Genomic DNA, 17,874 nt, shown 5'->3' with positions numbered 1-17,874 from the left:
TCCAGATAGTTAATGGTTATATCTGTTCTACATGCAGTAACTCCAGATAGTTAATGGGTATATATACATGCAGTAACTCCAGAGAGTTAATGGTTATATCTGTTCTACATGCAGTAACTTCAGATAGTTAATGGTTATATCTGTTCTTCATGCAGTAACTCCAGATAGTTAATGGTTATATATACATGCAGTAACTCCAGATAGTTAATGGTTATATCTGTTCTACATGCAGTAACTCCAGATAGTTAATGGTTATATATACATGCAGTAACTCCAGATAGTTAATGGTTATATCTGTTCTACATGCAGTAACTTCAGATAGTTAATGGTTATATCTGTTCTACATGCAGTAACTCCAGATAGTTAATGGTTATATATACATACAGTAAATCCAGATAGTTAATGGTTATATCTGTTCTACATGCAGTAACTCCAGATAGTTAATGTTTATATCTGATACATACAGTAACTCCAGATAGTTAATGGTTGTATATACATGCAGTAACTCCAGATAGTTAATGGTTATATATACATACAGTAACTCCAAATAGTTAATGGTTGTATATACATGCAGTAACTCCAGATAGTTAATGGTTATATATACATGCAGTAACTCCAGATAGTTAATGGTTATATATACAGGCAGTAACTCCAGATAGTTAATGGTTATATATACATGCAGTAACTCCAGATAGTTAATGGTTATATATACATACAGTAACTCCAAATAGTTAATGGTTATATATACATGCAGTAACTCCAGATAGTTTATGGTTATATCTGTTCTACATGCAGTAACTCCAGATAGTTAATGGTTATATATACATGCAGTAACTCCAGATAGTTAATTGTTATATATACATACAGTAACTCCAGATAGTTAATGGTTATATCTGTTCTACATGCAGTCACTCCAGATAGTTAATGGTTATATCTGTTCTACATGCAGTAACTCCAGATAGTTAATGGTTATATATACATGCAGTAACTCCAGATAGTTAATGGTTATATCTGTTCTACACGCAGTAACTTCAGATAGTTAATGGTTATATCTGTTCTACATGCAGTAACTCCAGATAGTTAATGGTTATATATACAGGCAGTAACTCCAGATAGTTAATGGTTATATCTGTTCTACATGCAGTAACTCCAGATAGTTAATGGTTATATATACATGTAGTAACTCCAGATAGTTAATGGTTATATATACATGCAGTAACTCCAGATAGTTAATGGTTATATATACATACAGTAACTCCAAATAGTTAATGGTTATATATACATGCAGTAACTCCAGATAGTTAATGGTTATATATACATACAGTAACTCCAGATAGTTAATGGTTATATCTGTTCTACATGCAGTAACTCCAGATAGTTAATGGTTATATCTGTTCTACATGCAGTAACTCCAGATAGTTAATGGTTATATATACATGCAGTAACTCCAGATAGTTAATGGTTATATCTGTTCTACATGCAGTAACTTCAGATAGTTAATGGTTATATATACATGTAGTAACTCCAGATAGTTAATGGTTATATATACATACAGTAACTCCAAATAGTTAATGGTTATATATACATGCAGTAACTCCATATAGTTAATGGTTATATATACATACAGTAACTCCAGATAGTTAATGGTTATATCTGTTCTACATGCAGTAACTCCAGATAGTTAATGGTTATATCTGTTCTACATGCAGTAACTCCAGATAGTTAATGGTTATATATACATGCAGTAACTCCAGATAGTTAATGGTTATATATACATGCAGTAACTTCAGATAGTTAATGGTTATATCTGTTCTACATGCAGTAACTCCAGATAGTTAATGGTTATATATACATGCAGTAACTCCAGATAGTTAATGGTTATATATACATACAGTAACTCCAGATAGTTAATGGTTATATCTGTTCTACATGCAGTAACTCCAGATAGTTAATGGTTATATATACATGCAGTAACTCCAGATAGTTAATGGTTATATATACAGGCAGTAACTCCAGATAGTTAATGGTTATATCTGTTCTACATGCAGTAACTCCAGATAGTTAATGGTTATATATACATGTAGTTACTCCAGATAGTTAATGGTTATATATACATGCAGTAACTCCAGATAGTTAATGGTTATGTATACATAAAGTAATTCCAAATAGTTAATGGTTATATATACATGCAGTAACTCCAGATAGTTTATGGTTATATCTGTTCTACATGCAGTAACTCCAGATAGTTAATGGTTATATATACATGCAGTAACTCCAGATAGTTAATGGTTATATATACATACAGTAACTCCAGATAGTTAATGGTTATATCTGTTCTACATGCAGTAACTCCATATAGTTAATGGTTATATCTGTTCTACATGCAGTAACTACAGATAGTTAATGGTTATATATACATGCAGTAACTCCAGATAGTTAATGGTTATATATACATGCAGTAACTCCAGATAGTTAATGGTTATATATACATGCAGTAACTCCAGATAGTTAATGGTTATATATATATAGAGTAACTCCAGATAGTTAATGGTTATATATATACAGGCAGTAACTCCAGATAGTTAATGGTTATATCTGTTCTACATGCAGTAACTCCAGATAGTTAATGGTTATATATACATGTAGTAACTCCAGATAGTTAATGGTTATATATACATGCAGTAACTCCAGATAGTTAATGGTTATATATACATACAGTAACTCCAAATAGTTAATGGTTATATATACATGCAGTAACTCCAGATAGTTAATGATTATATATACATACAGTAACTCCAGATAGTTAATGGTTATATCTGTTCTACATGCAGTAACTCCAGATAGTTAATGGTTATATCTGTTCTACATGTAGTAACTCCAGATAGTTAATGGTTATATATACATGCAGTAACTCCAGATAGTTAATGGTTATATATACATGCAGTAACTCCAGATAGTTAATGGTTATATATACATGCAGTAACTCCCGATAGTTAATGGTTATATATACATGTAGTAACTCCAGATAGTTAATGGTTATATATACATGCAGTAACTCCAGATAGTTAATGGTTATATATACATGCAGTAACTCCAGATAGTTTATGGTTATATCTGTTCTACATGCAGTAACTCCAGATAGTTAATGGTTATATCTGTTTTACATGCAGTAACTCCAGATAGTTAATGGTTATATCTGTTCTACATGCAGTAACTCCAGATAGTTAATGGTTATATCTGTTTTACATGCAATAACTCCAGATAGTTAATGGTTATATCTGTTCTACATGCAGTAACTCCAGATAGTTAATGGTTATATATACATGCAGTAACTCCAGATAGTTAATGGTTATATATACATGCAGTAACTCCAGATAGTTAATGGTTATATATACATGCAGTAACTCCAGATAGTTAATGGTTATATATACATGCAGTAACTCCAGATAGTTAATGGTTATATATTCATGCAGTAACTCAAGATATTTAATGGTTATATCTGTTCTACATGTAGTAACTCCAGATAGTTAATGGTTATATATACATGCAGTAACTCCAGATAGTTAATGGTTATATATACATGCAGTAACTCCAGATAGTTAATGGTTATATATACATGCAGTAACTCCAGAGAGTTAATGGTTATATCTGTTGTACATGCAGTAACTCCAGATAGTTAATGGTTATATCTGTTCTACATGCAGTAACTCCAGATAGTTAATGGTTATATCTGTTTTACAAGCAGTAACTCCAGATAGTTAATGGTTATATCTGTTCTACATGCAGTAACTCCAGATAGTTAATGGTTATATATACATGCAGTAACTCCAGATAGTTAATGGTTATATATACATGCAGTAACTCCAGATAGTTAATGGTTATATATACATGCAGTAACTCCAGATAGTTAATGGTTATATATACATGCAGTAACTCCAGATAGTTAATGGTTATATATACATGCAGTAACTCCAGATAGTTAATGGTTATATATACATGTAGTAACTCCAGATAGTTAATGGTTATATCTGTTCTACATGCAGTAACTCCAGATAGTTAATGGTTATATCTGTTCTACATGCAGTAACTCCAGATAGTTAATGGTTATATATACATGCAGTAACTCCAGATAGTTAATGGTTATATATACATGCAGTAACTCCAGATAGTTAATGGTTATATATACATGCAGTAACTCCAGATAGTTAATGGTTATATATACATGCAGTAACTCCCGATAGTTAATGGTTTTATATACATGCAGTAACTCCCGATAGTTAATGGTTATATATACATGTAGTAACTCCAGATAGTTAATGGTTATATATACATGCAGTAACTCCAGATAGTTAATGGTTATATATACATACAGTAACTCCAAATAGTTAATGGTTATATCTGTTCTACATGCAGTAACTCCAGATAGTTAATGGTTATATCTGTTGTACATGCAGTAACTCCAGATAGTTAATGGTTATATCTGTTCTACATGCAGTAACTCCAGATAGTTAATGGTTATATCTGTTTTACAAGCAGTAACTCCAGATAGTTAATGGTTATATCTGTTCTACATGCAGTAACTCCAGATAGTTAATGGTTATATATACATGCAGTAACTCCAGATAGTTAATGGTTATATATACATGCAGTAACTCCAGATAGTTAATGGTTATATATACATGCAGTAACTCCAGATAGTTAATGGTTATATATACATGCAGTAACTCCAGATAGTTAATGGTTATATATACATGCAGTAACTCCAGATAGTTAATGGTTATATATACATGTAGTAACTCCAGATAGTTAATGGTTATATCTGTTCTACATGCAGTAACTCCAGATAGTTAATGGTTATATCTGTTCTACATGCAGTAACTCCAGATAGTTAATGGTTATATATACATGCAGTAACTCCAGATAGTTAATGGTTATATATACATGCAGTAACTCCAGATAGTTAATGGTTATATATACATGCAGTAACTCCAGATAGTTAATGGTTATATATACATGCAGTAACTCCCGATAGTTAATGGTTTTATATACATGCAGTAACTCCCGATAGTTAATGGTTATATATACATGTAGTAACTCCAGATAGTTAATGGTTATATATACATGCAGTAACTCCAGATAGTTAATGGTTATATATACATACAGTAACTCCAAATAGTTAATGGTTATATCTGTTCTACATGCAGTAACTCCAGATAGTTAATGGTTACATCTGTTCTACATGCAGTAACTCCAGATAGTTAATGGTTATATCTGTTCTACATGCAGTAACTCCAGATAATTAATGGTTATATATACATGTAGTAACTCCAGATAGTTAATGGTTATATATACATGCAGTAACTCCAGATAGTTAATGGTTATATATACATGCAGTAACTCCAGATAGTTAATGGTTATATATACATGTAGTAACTCCAGATAGTTAATGGTTATATATACATGCAGTAACTCCAGATAGTTAATGGTTATATATACATGCAGTAACTCCAGATAGTTAATGGTTATATATACATGCAGTAACTCCAGATAGTTAATGGTTATATCTGTTCTACATGCAGTAACTCCAGATAGTTAATGGTTATATCTGTTCTACATGCAGTAACTCCAGATAGTTAATGGTTATATATACATGCAGTAACTCCAGATAGTTAATGGTTATATATACATGCAGTAACTCCAGATAGTTAATGGTTATATCTGTTCTACATGCAGTAACTCCAGATAGTTAATGGTTATATTTACATGCAGTAACTCCAGATAGTTAATGGTTATATCTGTTCTACATGCAGTAACTTCAGATAGTTAATGGTTATATCTGTTCTACATGCAGTAACTCCAGATAGTTAATGGTTATATATACATGTAGTAACTCCAGATAGTTAATGGTTATATATACATGCAGTAACTCCAGATAGTTAATGGTTATATATACATACAGTAACTCCAAATAGTTAATGGTTATATCTGTTCTACATGCAGTAACTCCAGATAGTTAATGGTTACATCTGTTCTACATGCAGTAACTCCAGATAGTTAATGGTTATATCTGTTCTACATGCAGTAACTCCAGATAATTAATGGTTATATATACATGTAGTAACTCCAGATAGTTAATGGTTATATATACATGCAGTAACTCCAGATAGTTAATGGTTATATATACATGCAGTAACTCCAGATAGTTAATGGTTATATATACATGTAGTAACTCCAGATAGTTAATGGTTATATATACATGCAGTAACTCCAGATAGTTAATGGTTATATATACATGCAGTAACTCCAGATAGTTAATGGTTATATATACATGTAGTAACTCCAGATAGTTAATGGTTATATATACATGCAGTAACTCCAGATAGTTAATGGTTATATCTGTTCTACATGCAGTAACTCCAGATAGTTAATGGTTATATCTGTTCTACATGCAGTAACTCCAGATAGTTAATGGTTATATATACATGCAGTAACTCCAGATAGTTAATGGTTATATATACATGCAGTAACTCCAGATAGTTAATGGTTATATCTGTTCTACATGCAGTAACTCCAGATAGTTAATGGTTATATTTACATGCAGTAACTCCAGATAGTTAATGGTTATATCTGTTCTACATGCAGTAACTTCAGATAGTTAATGGTTATATCTGTTCTACATGCAGTAACTCCAGATAGTTAATGGTTATATATTCATGCAGTAACTCCAGATAGTTAATGGTTATATCTGTTCTACATGTAGTAACTCCAGATAGTTAATGGTTATATATACATGCAGTAACTCCAGATAGTTAATGGTTATATATACATGCAGTAACTCCAGATAGTTAATGGTTATATATACATGTAGTAACTCCAGATAGTTAATGGTTATATATACATGCAGTAACTCCAGATAGTTAATGGTTATATCTGTTCTACATGCAGTAACTCCAGATAGTTAATGGTTATATCTGTTCTACATGCAGTAACTCCAGATAGTTAATGGTTATATATACATGCAGTAACTCCAGATAGTTAATGGTTATATATACATGCAGTAACTCCAGATAGTTAATGGTTATATCTGTTCTACATGCAGTAACTCCAGATAGTTAATGGTTATATTTACATGCAGTAACTCCAGATAGTTAATGGTTATATCTGTTCTACATGCAGTAACTTCAGATAGTTAATGGTTATATCTGTTCTACATACAGTAACTTCAGATAGTTAATGGTTATATCTGTTCTACATGCAGTAACTCCAGATAGTTAATGGTTATATATTCATGCAGTAACTCCAGATAGTTAATGGTTATATCTGTTCTACATGTAGTAACTCCAGATAGTTAATGGTTATATATACATGCAGTAACTCCAGATAGTTAATGGTTATATATACATGCAGTAACTCCAGATAGTTAATGGTTATATATACATGCAGTAACTCCCGATAGTTAATGGTTATATATACATGTAGTAACTCCAGATAGTTAATGGTTATATATACATGCAGTAACTCCAGATAGTTAATGGTTATATATACATGCAGTAACTCCAGATAGTTTATGGTTATATCTGTTCTACATGCAGTAACTCCAGATAGTTAATGGTTATATCTGTTTTACATGCAGTAACTCCAGATAGTTAATGGTTATATCTGTTCTACATGCAGTAACTTCAGATAGTTAATGGTTATATCTGTTCTACATGCAGTAACTTCAGATAGTTAATGGTTATATCTGTTCTACATGCAGTAACTCCAGATAGTTAATGGTTATATATTCATGCAGTAACTCCAGATAGTTAATGGTTATATCTGTTCTACATGTAGTAACTCCAGATAGTTAATGGTTATATATACATGCAGTAACTCCAGATAGTTAATGGTTATATATACATGCAGTAACTCCAGATAGTTAATGGTTATATATACATGCAGTAACTCCCGATAGTTAATGGTTATATATACATGTAGTAACTCCAGATAGTTAATGGTTATATATACATGCAGTAACTCCAGATAGTTAATGGTTATATATACATGCAGTAACTCCAGATAGTTTATGGTTATATCTGTTCTACATGCAGTAACTCCAGATAGTTAATGGTTATATCTGTTTTACATGCAGTAACTCCAGATAGTTAATGGTTATATCTGTTCTACATGCAGTAACTCCAGATAGTTAATGGTTATATCTGTTTTACATGCAGTAACTCCAGATAGTTAATGGTTATATCTGTTCTACATGCAGTAACTCCAGATAGTTAATGGTTATATATACATGCAGTAACTCCAGATAGTTAATGGTTATATATACATGCAGTAACTCCAGATAGTTAATGGTTATATATACATGCAGTAACTCCAGATAGTTAATGGTTATATATACATGCAGTAACTCCAGATAGTTAATGGTTATATATTCATGCAGTAACTCCAGATAGTTAATGGTTATATCTGTTCTACATGTAGTAACTCCAGATAGTTAATGGTTATATATACATGCAGTAACTCCAGATAGTTAATGGTTATATATACATGCAGTAACTCCAGATAGTTAATGGTTATATATACATGCAGTAACTCCAGATAGTTAATGGTTATATCTGTTGTACATGCAGTAACTCCAGATAGTTAATGGTTATATCTGTTCTACATGCAGTAACTCCAGATAGTTAATGGTTATATCTGTTTTACAAGCAGTAACTCCTGATAGTTAATGGTTATATCTGTTCTACATGCAGTAACTCCAGATAGTTAATGGTTATATATACATGCAGTAACTCCAGATAGTTAATGGTTATATATACATGCAGTAACTCCAGATAGTTAATGGTTATATATACATGCAGTAACTCCAGATAGTTAATGGTTATATATACATGCAGTAACTCCAGATAGTTAATGGTTATATATACATGCAGTAACTCCAGATAGTTAATGGTTATATATACATGTAGTAACTCCAGATAGTTAATGGTTATATCTGTTCTACATGCAGTAACTCCAGATAGTTAATGGTTATATCTGTTCTACATGCAGTAACTCCAGATAGTTAATGGTTATATATACATGCAGTAACTCCAGATAGTTAATGGTTATATATACATGCAGTAACTCCAGATAGTTAATGGTTATATATACATGCAGTAACTCCAGATAGTTAATGGTTATATATACATGCAGTAACTCCCGATAGTTAATGGTTTTATATACATGCAGTAACTCCCGATAGTTAATGGTTATATATACATGTAGTAACTCCAGATAGTTAATGGTTATATATACATGCAGTAACTCCAGATAGTTAATGGTTATATGTACATACAGTAACTCCAAATAGTTAATGGTTATATCTGTTCTACATGCAGTAACTCCAGATAGTTAATGGTTACATCTGTTCTACATGCAGTAACTCCAGATAGTTAATGGTTATATCTGTTCTACATGCAGTAACTCCAGATAATTAATGGTTATATATACATGTAGTAACTCCAGATAGTTAATGGTTATATATACATGCAGTAACTCCAGATAGTTAATGGTTATATATACATGCAGTAACTCCAGATAGTTAATGGTTATATATACATGTAGTAACTCCAGATAGTTAATGGTTATATATACATGCAGTAACTCCAGATAGTTAATGGTTATATATACATGCAGTAACTCCAGATAGTTAATGGTTATATATACATGTAGTAACTCCAGATAGTTAATGGTTATATATACATGCAGTAACTCCAGATAGTTAATGGTTATATCTGTTCTACATGCAGTAACTCCAGATAGTTAATGGTTATATCTGTTCTACATGCAGTAACTCCAGATAGTTAATGGTTATATATACATGCAGTAACTCCAGATAGTTAATGGTTATATATACATGCAGTAACTCCAGATAGTTAATGGTTATATCTGTTCTACATGCAGTAACTCCAGATAGTTAATGGTTATATTTACATGCAGTAACTCCAGATAGTTAATGGTTATATCTGTTCTACATGCAGTAACTTCAGATAGTTAATGGTTATATCTGTTCTACATGCAGTAACTCCAGATAGTTAATGGTTATATATTCATGCAGTAACTCCAGATAGTTAATGGTTATATCTGTTCTACATGTAGTAACTCCAGATAGTTAATGGTTATATATACATGCAGTAACTCCAGATAGTTAATGGTTATATATACATGCAGTAACTCCAGATAGTTAATGGTTATATATACATGCAGTAACTCCAGATAGTTAATGGTTATATCTGTTCTACATGCAGTAACTCCAGATAGTTAATGGTTATATATACATGCAGTAACTCCAGATAGTTAATGGTTATATATACATGCAGTAACTCCAGATAGTTAATGGTTATATATACATGCAGTAACTCCAGATAGTTAATGGTTATATATACATGCAGTAACTCCCGATAGTTAATGGTTTTATATACATGCAGTAACTCCCGATAGTTAATGGTTATATATACATGTAGTAACTCCAGATAGTTAATGGTTATATATACATGCAGTAACTCCAGATAGTTAATGGTTATATATACATACAGTAACTCCAAATAGTTAATGGTTATATCTGTTCTACATGCAGTAACTCCAGATAGTTAATGGTTACATCTGTTCTACATGCAGTAACTCCAGATAGTTAATGGTTATATCTGTTCTACATGCAGTAACTCCAGATAATTAATGGTTATATATACATGTAGTAACTCCAGATAGTTAATGGTTATATATACATGCAGTAACTCCAGATAGTTAATGGTTATATATACATGCAGTAACTCCAGATAGTTAATGGTTATATATACATGTAGTAACTCCAGATAGTTAATGGTTATATATACATGCAGTAACTCCAGATAGTTAATGGTTATATATACATGCAGTAACTCCAGATAGTTAATGGTTATATATACATGTAGTAACTCCAGATAGTTAATGGTTATATATACATGCAGTAACTCCAGATAGTTAATGGTTATATCTGTTCTACATGCAGTAACTCCAGATAGTTAATGGTTATATCTGTTCTACATGCAGTAACTCCAGATAGTTAATGGTTATATATACATGCAGTAACTCCAGATAGTTAATGGTTATATATACATGCAGTAACTCCAGATAGTTAATGGTTATATCTGTTCTACATGCAGTAACTCCAGATAGTTAATGGTTATATTTACATGCAGTAACTCCAGATAGTTAATGGTTATATCTGTTCTACATGCAGTAACTTCAGATAGTTAATGGTTATATCTGTTCTACATGCAGTAACTCCAGATAGTTAATGGTTATATATTCATGCAGTAACTCCAGATAGTTAATGGTTATATCTGTTCTACATGTAGTAACTCCAGATAGTTAATGGTTATATATACATGCAGTAACTCCAGATAGTTAATGGTTATATATACATGCAGTAACTCCAGATAGTTAATGGTTATATATACATGCAGTAACTCCCGATAGTTAATGGTTATATATACATGTAGTAACTCCAGATAGTTAATGGTTATATATACATGCAGTAACTCCAGATAGTTAATGGTTATATATACATGCAGTAACTCCAGATAGTTAATGGTTATATATACATACAGTAACTCCAGATAGTTAATGGTTATATCTGTTGTACATGCAGTAACTCCAGATAGTTAATGGTTATATCTGTTCTACATGCAGTAACTCCAGATAGTTAATGGTTATATCTGTTTTACATGCAGTAACTCCAGATAGTTAATGGTTATATCTGTTCTACATGCAGTAACTCCAGATAGTTAATGGTTATATATACATGCAGTAACTCCAGATAGTTAATGGTTATATATACATGCAGTAACTCCAGATAGTTAATGGTTATATATACATGCAGTAACTCCAGATAGTTAATGGTTATATATACATGCAGTAACTCCAGATAGTTAATGGTTATATATACATGCAGTAACTCCAGATAGTTAATGGTTATATATACATGCAGTAACTCCAGATAGTTAATGGTTATATATACATGCAGTAACTCCAGATAGTTAATGGTTATATCTGTTCTACATGCAGTAAATCCAGATAGTTAATGGTTATATATACATGCAGTAACTCCAGATAGTTAATGGTTATATCTGTTCTACATGCAGTAACTCCAGATAGTTAATGGTTATATATACATGTAGTAACTCCAGATAGTTTAAGCTCTGGATGTGTCCCAAACGGTACCTTGTTCCCTCTATAGTGCATGACTTTAGATCAGAGCCATGGTTGAAAGTAGTGTACTAAATAGGGAATGGGGTGCCATTTGGGATGCAGCCTGTTTCCTGGTTAGAATAGGACAAAATCTGTGTTTTACTGAGTGGGAAGGGTATCATATTACATGGTAATTTACTCTGGCATAATAGACAGACTCTTTGTTTTTCTGGACAAAAAAAACAGTCTGATATGGTGAAAACACTATAACAATCATCATCACACACACCAGACAAACACACACACACGTCGCATGTAAAACACACGTGTTTTTAACCACTTTAGTGTCATAATATGATTAGGACAATATTGCTGTCTATGACTGCCATGTACGTATGCATGCACACTCACACACAGCACGCACACTGTCATCCTCAATCTCTACGGCTGACAGATAAACAGGCACCTAATGACAACTCATGGCACCTAATGACACTTCATGGCACCTCATGGCACCTAATGACAACTCATGTCACTTAATGGCACTTCATGACACCTCATGGCACCTAATGACACTTTATGGCACCTAATGACACTTTATGGCACCTAATGACACCTCATGGCACCTAATGACACCTCATAGCACCTAATGACACATAATGACAACTCATGTCACTTAATGGCACTTCATGACACCTCATGGCACCTAATGACACCTCATGGCACCTAACGACACCTCATGGCACCTAATGACACATAATGACAACTCATGTCACTTAATGGCACCTAATGACACCTCATGGCACCTAATGACACACAATGACAACTCATGTCACTTAATGGCACTTCATGACACCTCATGGCACCTAATGACACGTCATGTTACCTCATGACACCTTATGGCACCTAATTTTAGGTCTAATAACATAATCATGTTCATGTCATGGGGACACTGTCAAATGAAGTGTAACCACATATTTCCCTGATCAGTGTTCGTGAGCGTTGTCTGGAGGAGCAGAAGAGGAGGAGACAGAGAGCAACCAGGAAGATCAGTACCTTCATCGGCACGTTCATGGTCTGCTTCGCTCCCTACGTCATCACTAGGTAAGTAGAAAGGGGGGAGGGAAAGAGAGAGAGAGAGAGATATCTTTACAAGAGTATAGTAGATGATATGTCCCTGATATCTTCAGACATCTTCAGACACCACCTGCCAGCCATAATAACAAGGTTCAACAGGATATATACCACCTGCCAGCCATAATAACAAGGATCAACAGGATCTATACCACCTGTCAGCCATAATAACAAGGATCAATAGGATCTATACCACCTGTCAGCCATAATAACAAGGATCAACAGGATCTATACCACCTGCCAGCCATAATAACAAGGATCAACAGGATCTATACCACCTGCCAGCCATAATAACAAGGATCAACAGGATCTATACCACCTGCCAGCCACAATAACAAGGATCAACAGGATATATACCACCTGCCAGCCATAATAACAAGGATCAACAGGATCTATACCACCTGCCAGCCATAATAACAAGGATCAACAGGATCTATACCACCTGCCAGCCAGCCATAATAACATGATTCAACAGGATCTATACCACCTGCCAGCCATAATAACAAGGATCAACAGGATCTATACCACCTGCCAGCCATAATAACAAGGATCAACAGGATCTATACCACCTGCCAGCCATAATAACATGGTTCAACAGGATCTATACCACCTGCCAGCCAGCCATAATAACAAGGATCAACAGGATCTATACCACCTGCCAGCCATAATAACAAGCCTAGGCCAGGATTCAATGTGATTATGTTTGTAGACAACGCAGCTTTTAAAAACAATGTCACAGAGTTCTCGTTCAAGGTAAACGCAGCAATGTCGGCTCAAGTTGTCAAGCGCGCTATAATTCACATCTAACTTGGATTGGAAATAATCCCGGCCCCCGGTGTACTTTGACAAGTGTATTTGCCTTGATACAGTAATGATTTCATATCAATATTGTAAAAGTTCTTGGTTGAGTGTGCTTATAAAATCTCAAAATCTCATCTACTGTATGAGATGTTTTAAGACAAAGTACACTAAGAAAACAAACTATGAAACCAGGATCTGTGGTTGATAATATCGATGGGTTGTGAGGATTGGGATCATACATGATATTTATATAGTTCTCAGGACCCAAAGTCCTTCTAATGGTCTGGTTGCCTCCATTTGAAATGAAAACAGTCCTTCTCTTGGCTGGAGAGTCAAAGACATGTCAAATAATAACCCATAATAATTGGATTGTGTTGCTGACTTTTCTGAATGCTCAGAAGTGTTTCTGTTCAGAGAATCCTGCTGCGCTGGAAGTGTTTCTGTTCAGAGAATCCTGCTGCGCTCAGAAGTGTTTCTGTTCAGAGAATCCTGCTGCACTGGAAGTGTTTCTGTTCAGAGAATCCTGCTGCGTTGGAAGTGTTTCTGTTCAGAGAATCCTGCTGCGCTGGAAGTGTTTCTGTTCAGAGAATCCTGCTGCGCTGGAAGTGTTTCTGTTCAGAGAATCCTGCTGCGCTCAGAAGTGTTTCTGTTCAGAGAATCCTGCTGCGCTCAAAAGTGTTTCTGTTCAGAGAATCCTGCTGCGCTCAAAAGTGTTTCTGTTCAGAGAATCCTGCTGCGCTGGAAGTGTTTCTGTTCAGAGAATCCTGCTGCGCTCAGAAGTGTTTCTGTTCAGAGAATCCTGCTGCACTCAGAAGTGTTTCTGTTCAGAGAATCCTGCTGCGCTGGAAGTGTTTCTGTTCAGAGAATCCTGCTGCGCTCAGAAGTGTTTCTGTTCAGAGAATCCTGCTGCGCTGGAAGTGTTTCTGTTTAGAGAATCCTGCTGCGCTGGAAGTGTTTCTGTTCAGAGAATCCTGCTGCGCTGGAAGTGTTTCTGTTCAGAGAATCCTGCTGCGCTGGAAGTGTTTGAGACTGAAAATTAGGTAATGGACACAGGGTGGTTGGAAGACAGGCTCATAAATCAACAGAATAATTTGTTTTGGGGGAAGAAAGTGTACATTTGACAGCAAGCTACATTTGATATTGCACATTAATTTGGTCTGCAGTAACGTATCCCTGTTATGTTTTGGTAACTTACTACACTGTTGACTTTCAGGACAACAGAAAGGTACAATATACCCAGGCAAATATCTATAAATATCTATGGGTTCATTTCAAAGGGATCGATTCAAAGGGATCGATTCAAAGGGATCGATTCAAAGGGTTAGATTCAAAGGGATCGATTCAAAGTGCTCGATTCAAAAGGCTCGATTCAAAGTGCTTGATTCAAAGGGCTCGATTCAAAGGGCTCGATTCAAAGGGATCGATTCAAAGTGCTCAATTCAAAGTGCTCGATTCAAAGGGCTCGACTCAAAGGGCTCGATTCAAAGGGCTCGATTCAAAGGGCTCGATTCAAAGGGCTCGATTCAAAGGGCTCGATTCAAAGGGCTCGATTCAAAGGGATCGATTCAAAGGGCTCGATTCAAAGTGCTCGATTCAAAGGGCTCGATTCAAAGTGCTCGATTCAAAGTGCTCGATTTAAAGGGCTCAATTCAAAGGGCTCGATTCAAGTGCTCGATTAAAAGTGCTCAATTCAAAGGGCTCGATTCAAAGGGCTCGATTCAAAGGGCTCGATTCAAAGGGCTCGATTCAAAGGGCTCGATTCAAAGGGATCGATTCAATCCATAGCGCAGAAGTTAAGCCTTAGACAGAAATGTCCTTTCAATTTCAATCGTGCTACAATGCAGATCTTCTGTGTTATGGAATTAATCAAGCCCTAAGTCTTTTAATAATGAATTAATCTTTAACTGTCCTGTGAGTACATTATCATGATATGTATGTATTATCTAACATATTATCTAACATATTAGTATATGTATTATCTAACAAATAACATAACTAAATGTCTGCTTTGAGCTCTGACCTCTTCTCAAGTTGTGGGATGACAATTAGAATGTTCCACTTTGACATCCATAGATAGGCATGCCTTATATATACATCTCTCTCTCTCGCTCTCCCTCTCTCGCTCTCTCTCTCCCTCTCCTCCCCTCTCTTCCTCTCTCTCTCCTCCTCTCTCTCTCACTCTCCTCCTCTCTCTCTCTCCTCCTCTCTTGCTCCCTCTCCTCTCTCTCCCTCTCCTCCCCTCTCTCACTCTCTCTCTCCCCCTCTCTCTCTCCCTCTCCTCCCCTCTCTCTCTCGCTCTCCTCCTCTCTTTCTCCCTCTACCTCTCCCTCTCCTCTCTTCCCCTCTCTCTCCTCTCCTCTCCTCTCCTCTCCTCTTCTCTCCTCTCCTCTCCTCACTCTCGCTCTCCTCCTCTCTCTCTCTCCCCCTCTCCTCCCCTCTCTCTCTCGCTCTCCTCCTCTCTTTCTCCCTCTCTCTCTCTCCTCTCTCTCTCTCCTCCTCTCTCTCTCTCTCTCTCATCCCCTCTCTCTCTCTCTCTCTCTCTCTCTCTCTCCTCCCCTCTCTCACTCTCGCTCTCCTCCCCTCTTTCTCTCCCCTCTCCTCTCCTCTCTCTCGCTCTCCCCTCTCTCTCCCATCCCTCTTTCCCGATCCTGTATAGGATTGTGGAGTTATTTCCGTCCGTGCCTATCGACCACCACTGGGGAGTGGTCTCCAAGTGCTTGGCCTACAGCAAGGCGGCCTGCGACCCCTTCGTCTACTCCCTGCTCCGTAACCAGTACAAGAAAACGTGTGGTGACATCATCAACAGGCTACTGAAGCCCAGCTCTTTGAATGCATCTGGACCAGGTCACCATCACAACCATGAGACTAGGGGGAGGAACAACATAGTCCAGACTGCAGCAGACTGAGGAAGGGGGTTGTGTTGTTGTCTAAGGATTGATACTCTATGTTCAGACTGAGGAAGGTGGTTGTGTTGTTGTCTAAGGGTTGATACTCTATGTTCAGACTGATGAAGGGGGTTGTGTTGTTGTCTAAGGGTTGATACTCTATGTTCAGACTGATGAAGGGGGTTGTGTTGTTGTCTAAGGGTTGATACTCTATGTTCAGACTGAGGAAGGTGGTTGTGTTGTTGTCTAAGGTTTGATACTCTATGTTCAGACTGAGGAAGGGGGTTGTGTTGTTGTCTAAGGGTTGATACTCTATGTTCAGACTGAGGAAGGGGGTTGTGTGGTTGTCTAAGGATTGATACTCTATGTTCAGACTGATGTATATGGTACTGTTATTGTCTAAGGGTTAATACTCTATATGAGAATATAACGTTACATGTCACATAACAAGAACACAGGAAGAATAGAGGCAAGGCCACGTGAATGTGTCCCTCTCTCACTGGACTTCAACTAAGGATTTCTGGGATATGATTCAGTGTATTTCTGTGGTAATCCTAACCTAAACACGTCACACAGCGACCGATACGTTCGTAGCATGAACGTGTTGTTGTGAAGAAGATGGATTTGACTCCAGGCAGATTTGTGTTGAGGCAGACTTACTCTCACTGAGAAAAACATCCTCTGATGGTGATCCTACTGAGGAATAGGGTGCTGCACTACTTTAGACCAGGGCCACTATATAGGGAATAGGGTGCTGCACTACTTTAGACCAGGGCCACTATATAGGGAATAGGGTGCTGCACTACTTTAGACCAGGTCCACTACACAGCTACCTCTCCTACTGAGGAGA

At 35.5% G+C, this 17,874-nt stretch overlaps 1 protein-coding gene across 1 annotated transcript in view; it reads left to right on the top strand.

The window, feature by feature from the left end:
- LOC106593316 (G-protein coupled receptor 26-like) overlaps nt 1–17,045 on the top strand; it is a 97,254-nt gene extending 80,209 nt beyond the window's left edge. Inside the window, exons 2-3 of the mRNA XM_045700566.1 lie at nt 13,195–13,308; nt 16,796–17,045. Coding sequence (XP_045556522.1) covers nt 13,195–13,308; nt 16,796–17,045 — 364 coding nt within the window. The remainder of the gene's footprint in view (nt 1–13,194; nt 13,309–16,795) is intronic.
- Nucleotides 17,046–17,874: the final 829 nt, after the last annotated feature.

The sequence above is a fragment of the Salmo salar genome, chromosome 18 (assembly GCF_965601325.2).
Source record: "Salmo salar chromosome 18, fSalSal1, whole genome shotgun sequence".
Lineage (NCBI taxonomy): Eukaryota > Metazoa > Chordata > Actinopteri > Salmoniformes > Salmonidae > Salmo > Salmo salar.
The sequence above is the reverse complement of the archived record's forward strand: the minus strand, read 5'-3'. Positions and strand labels throughout refer to the sequence as shown.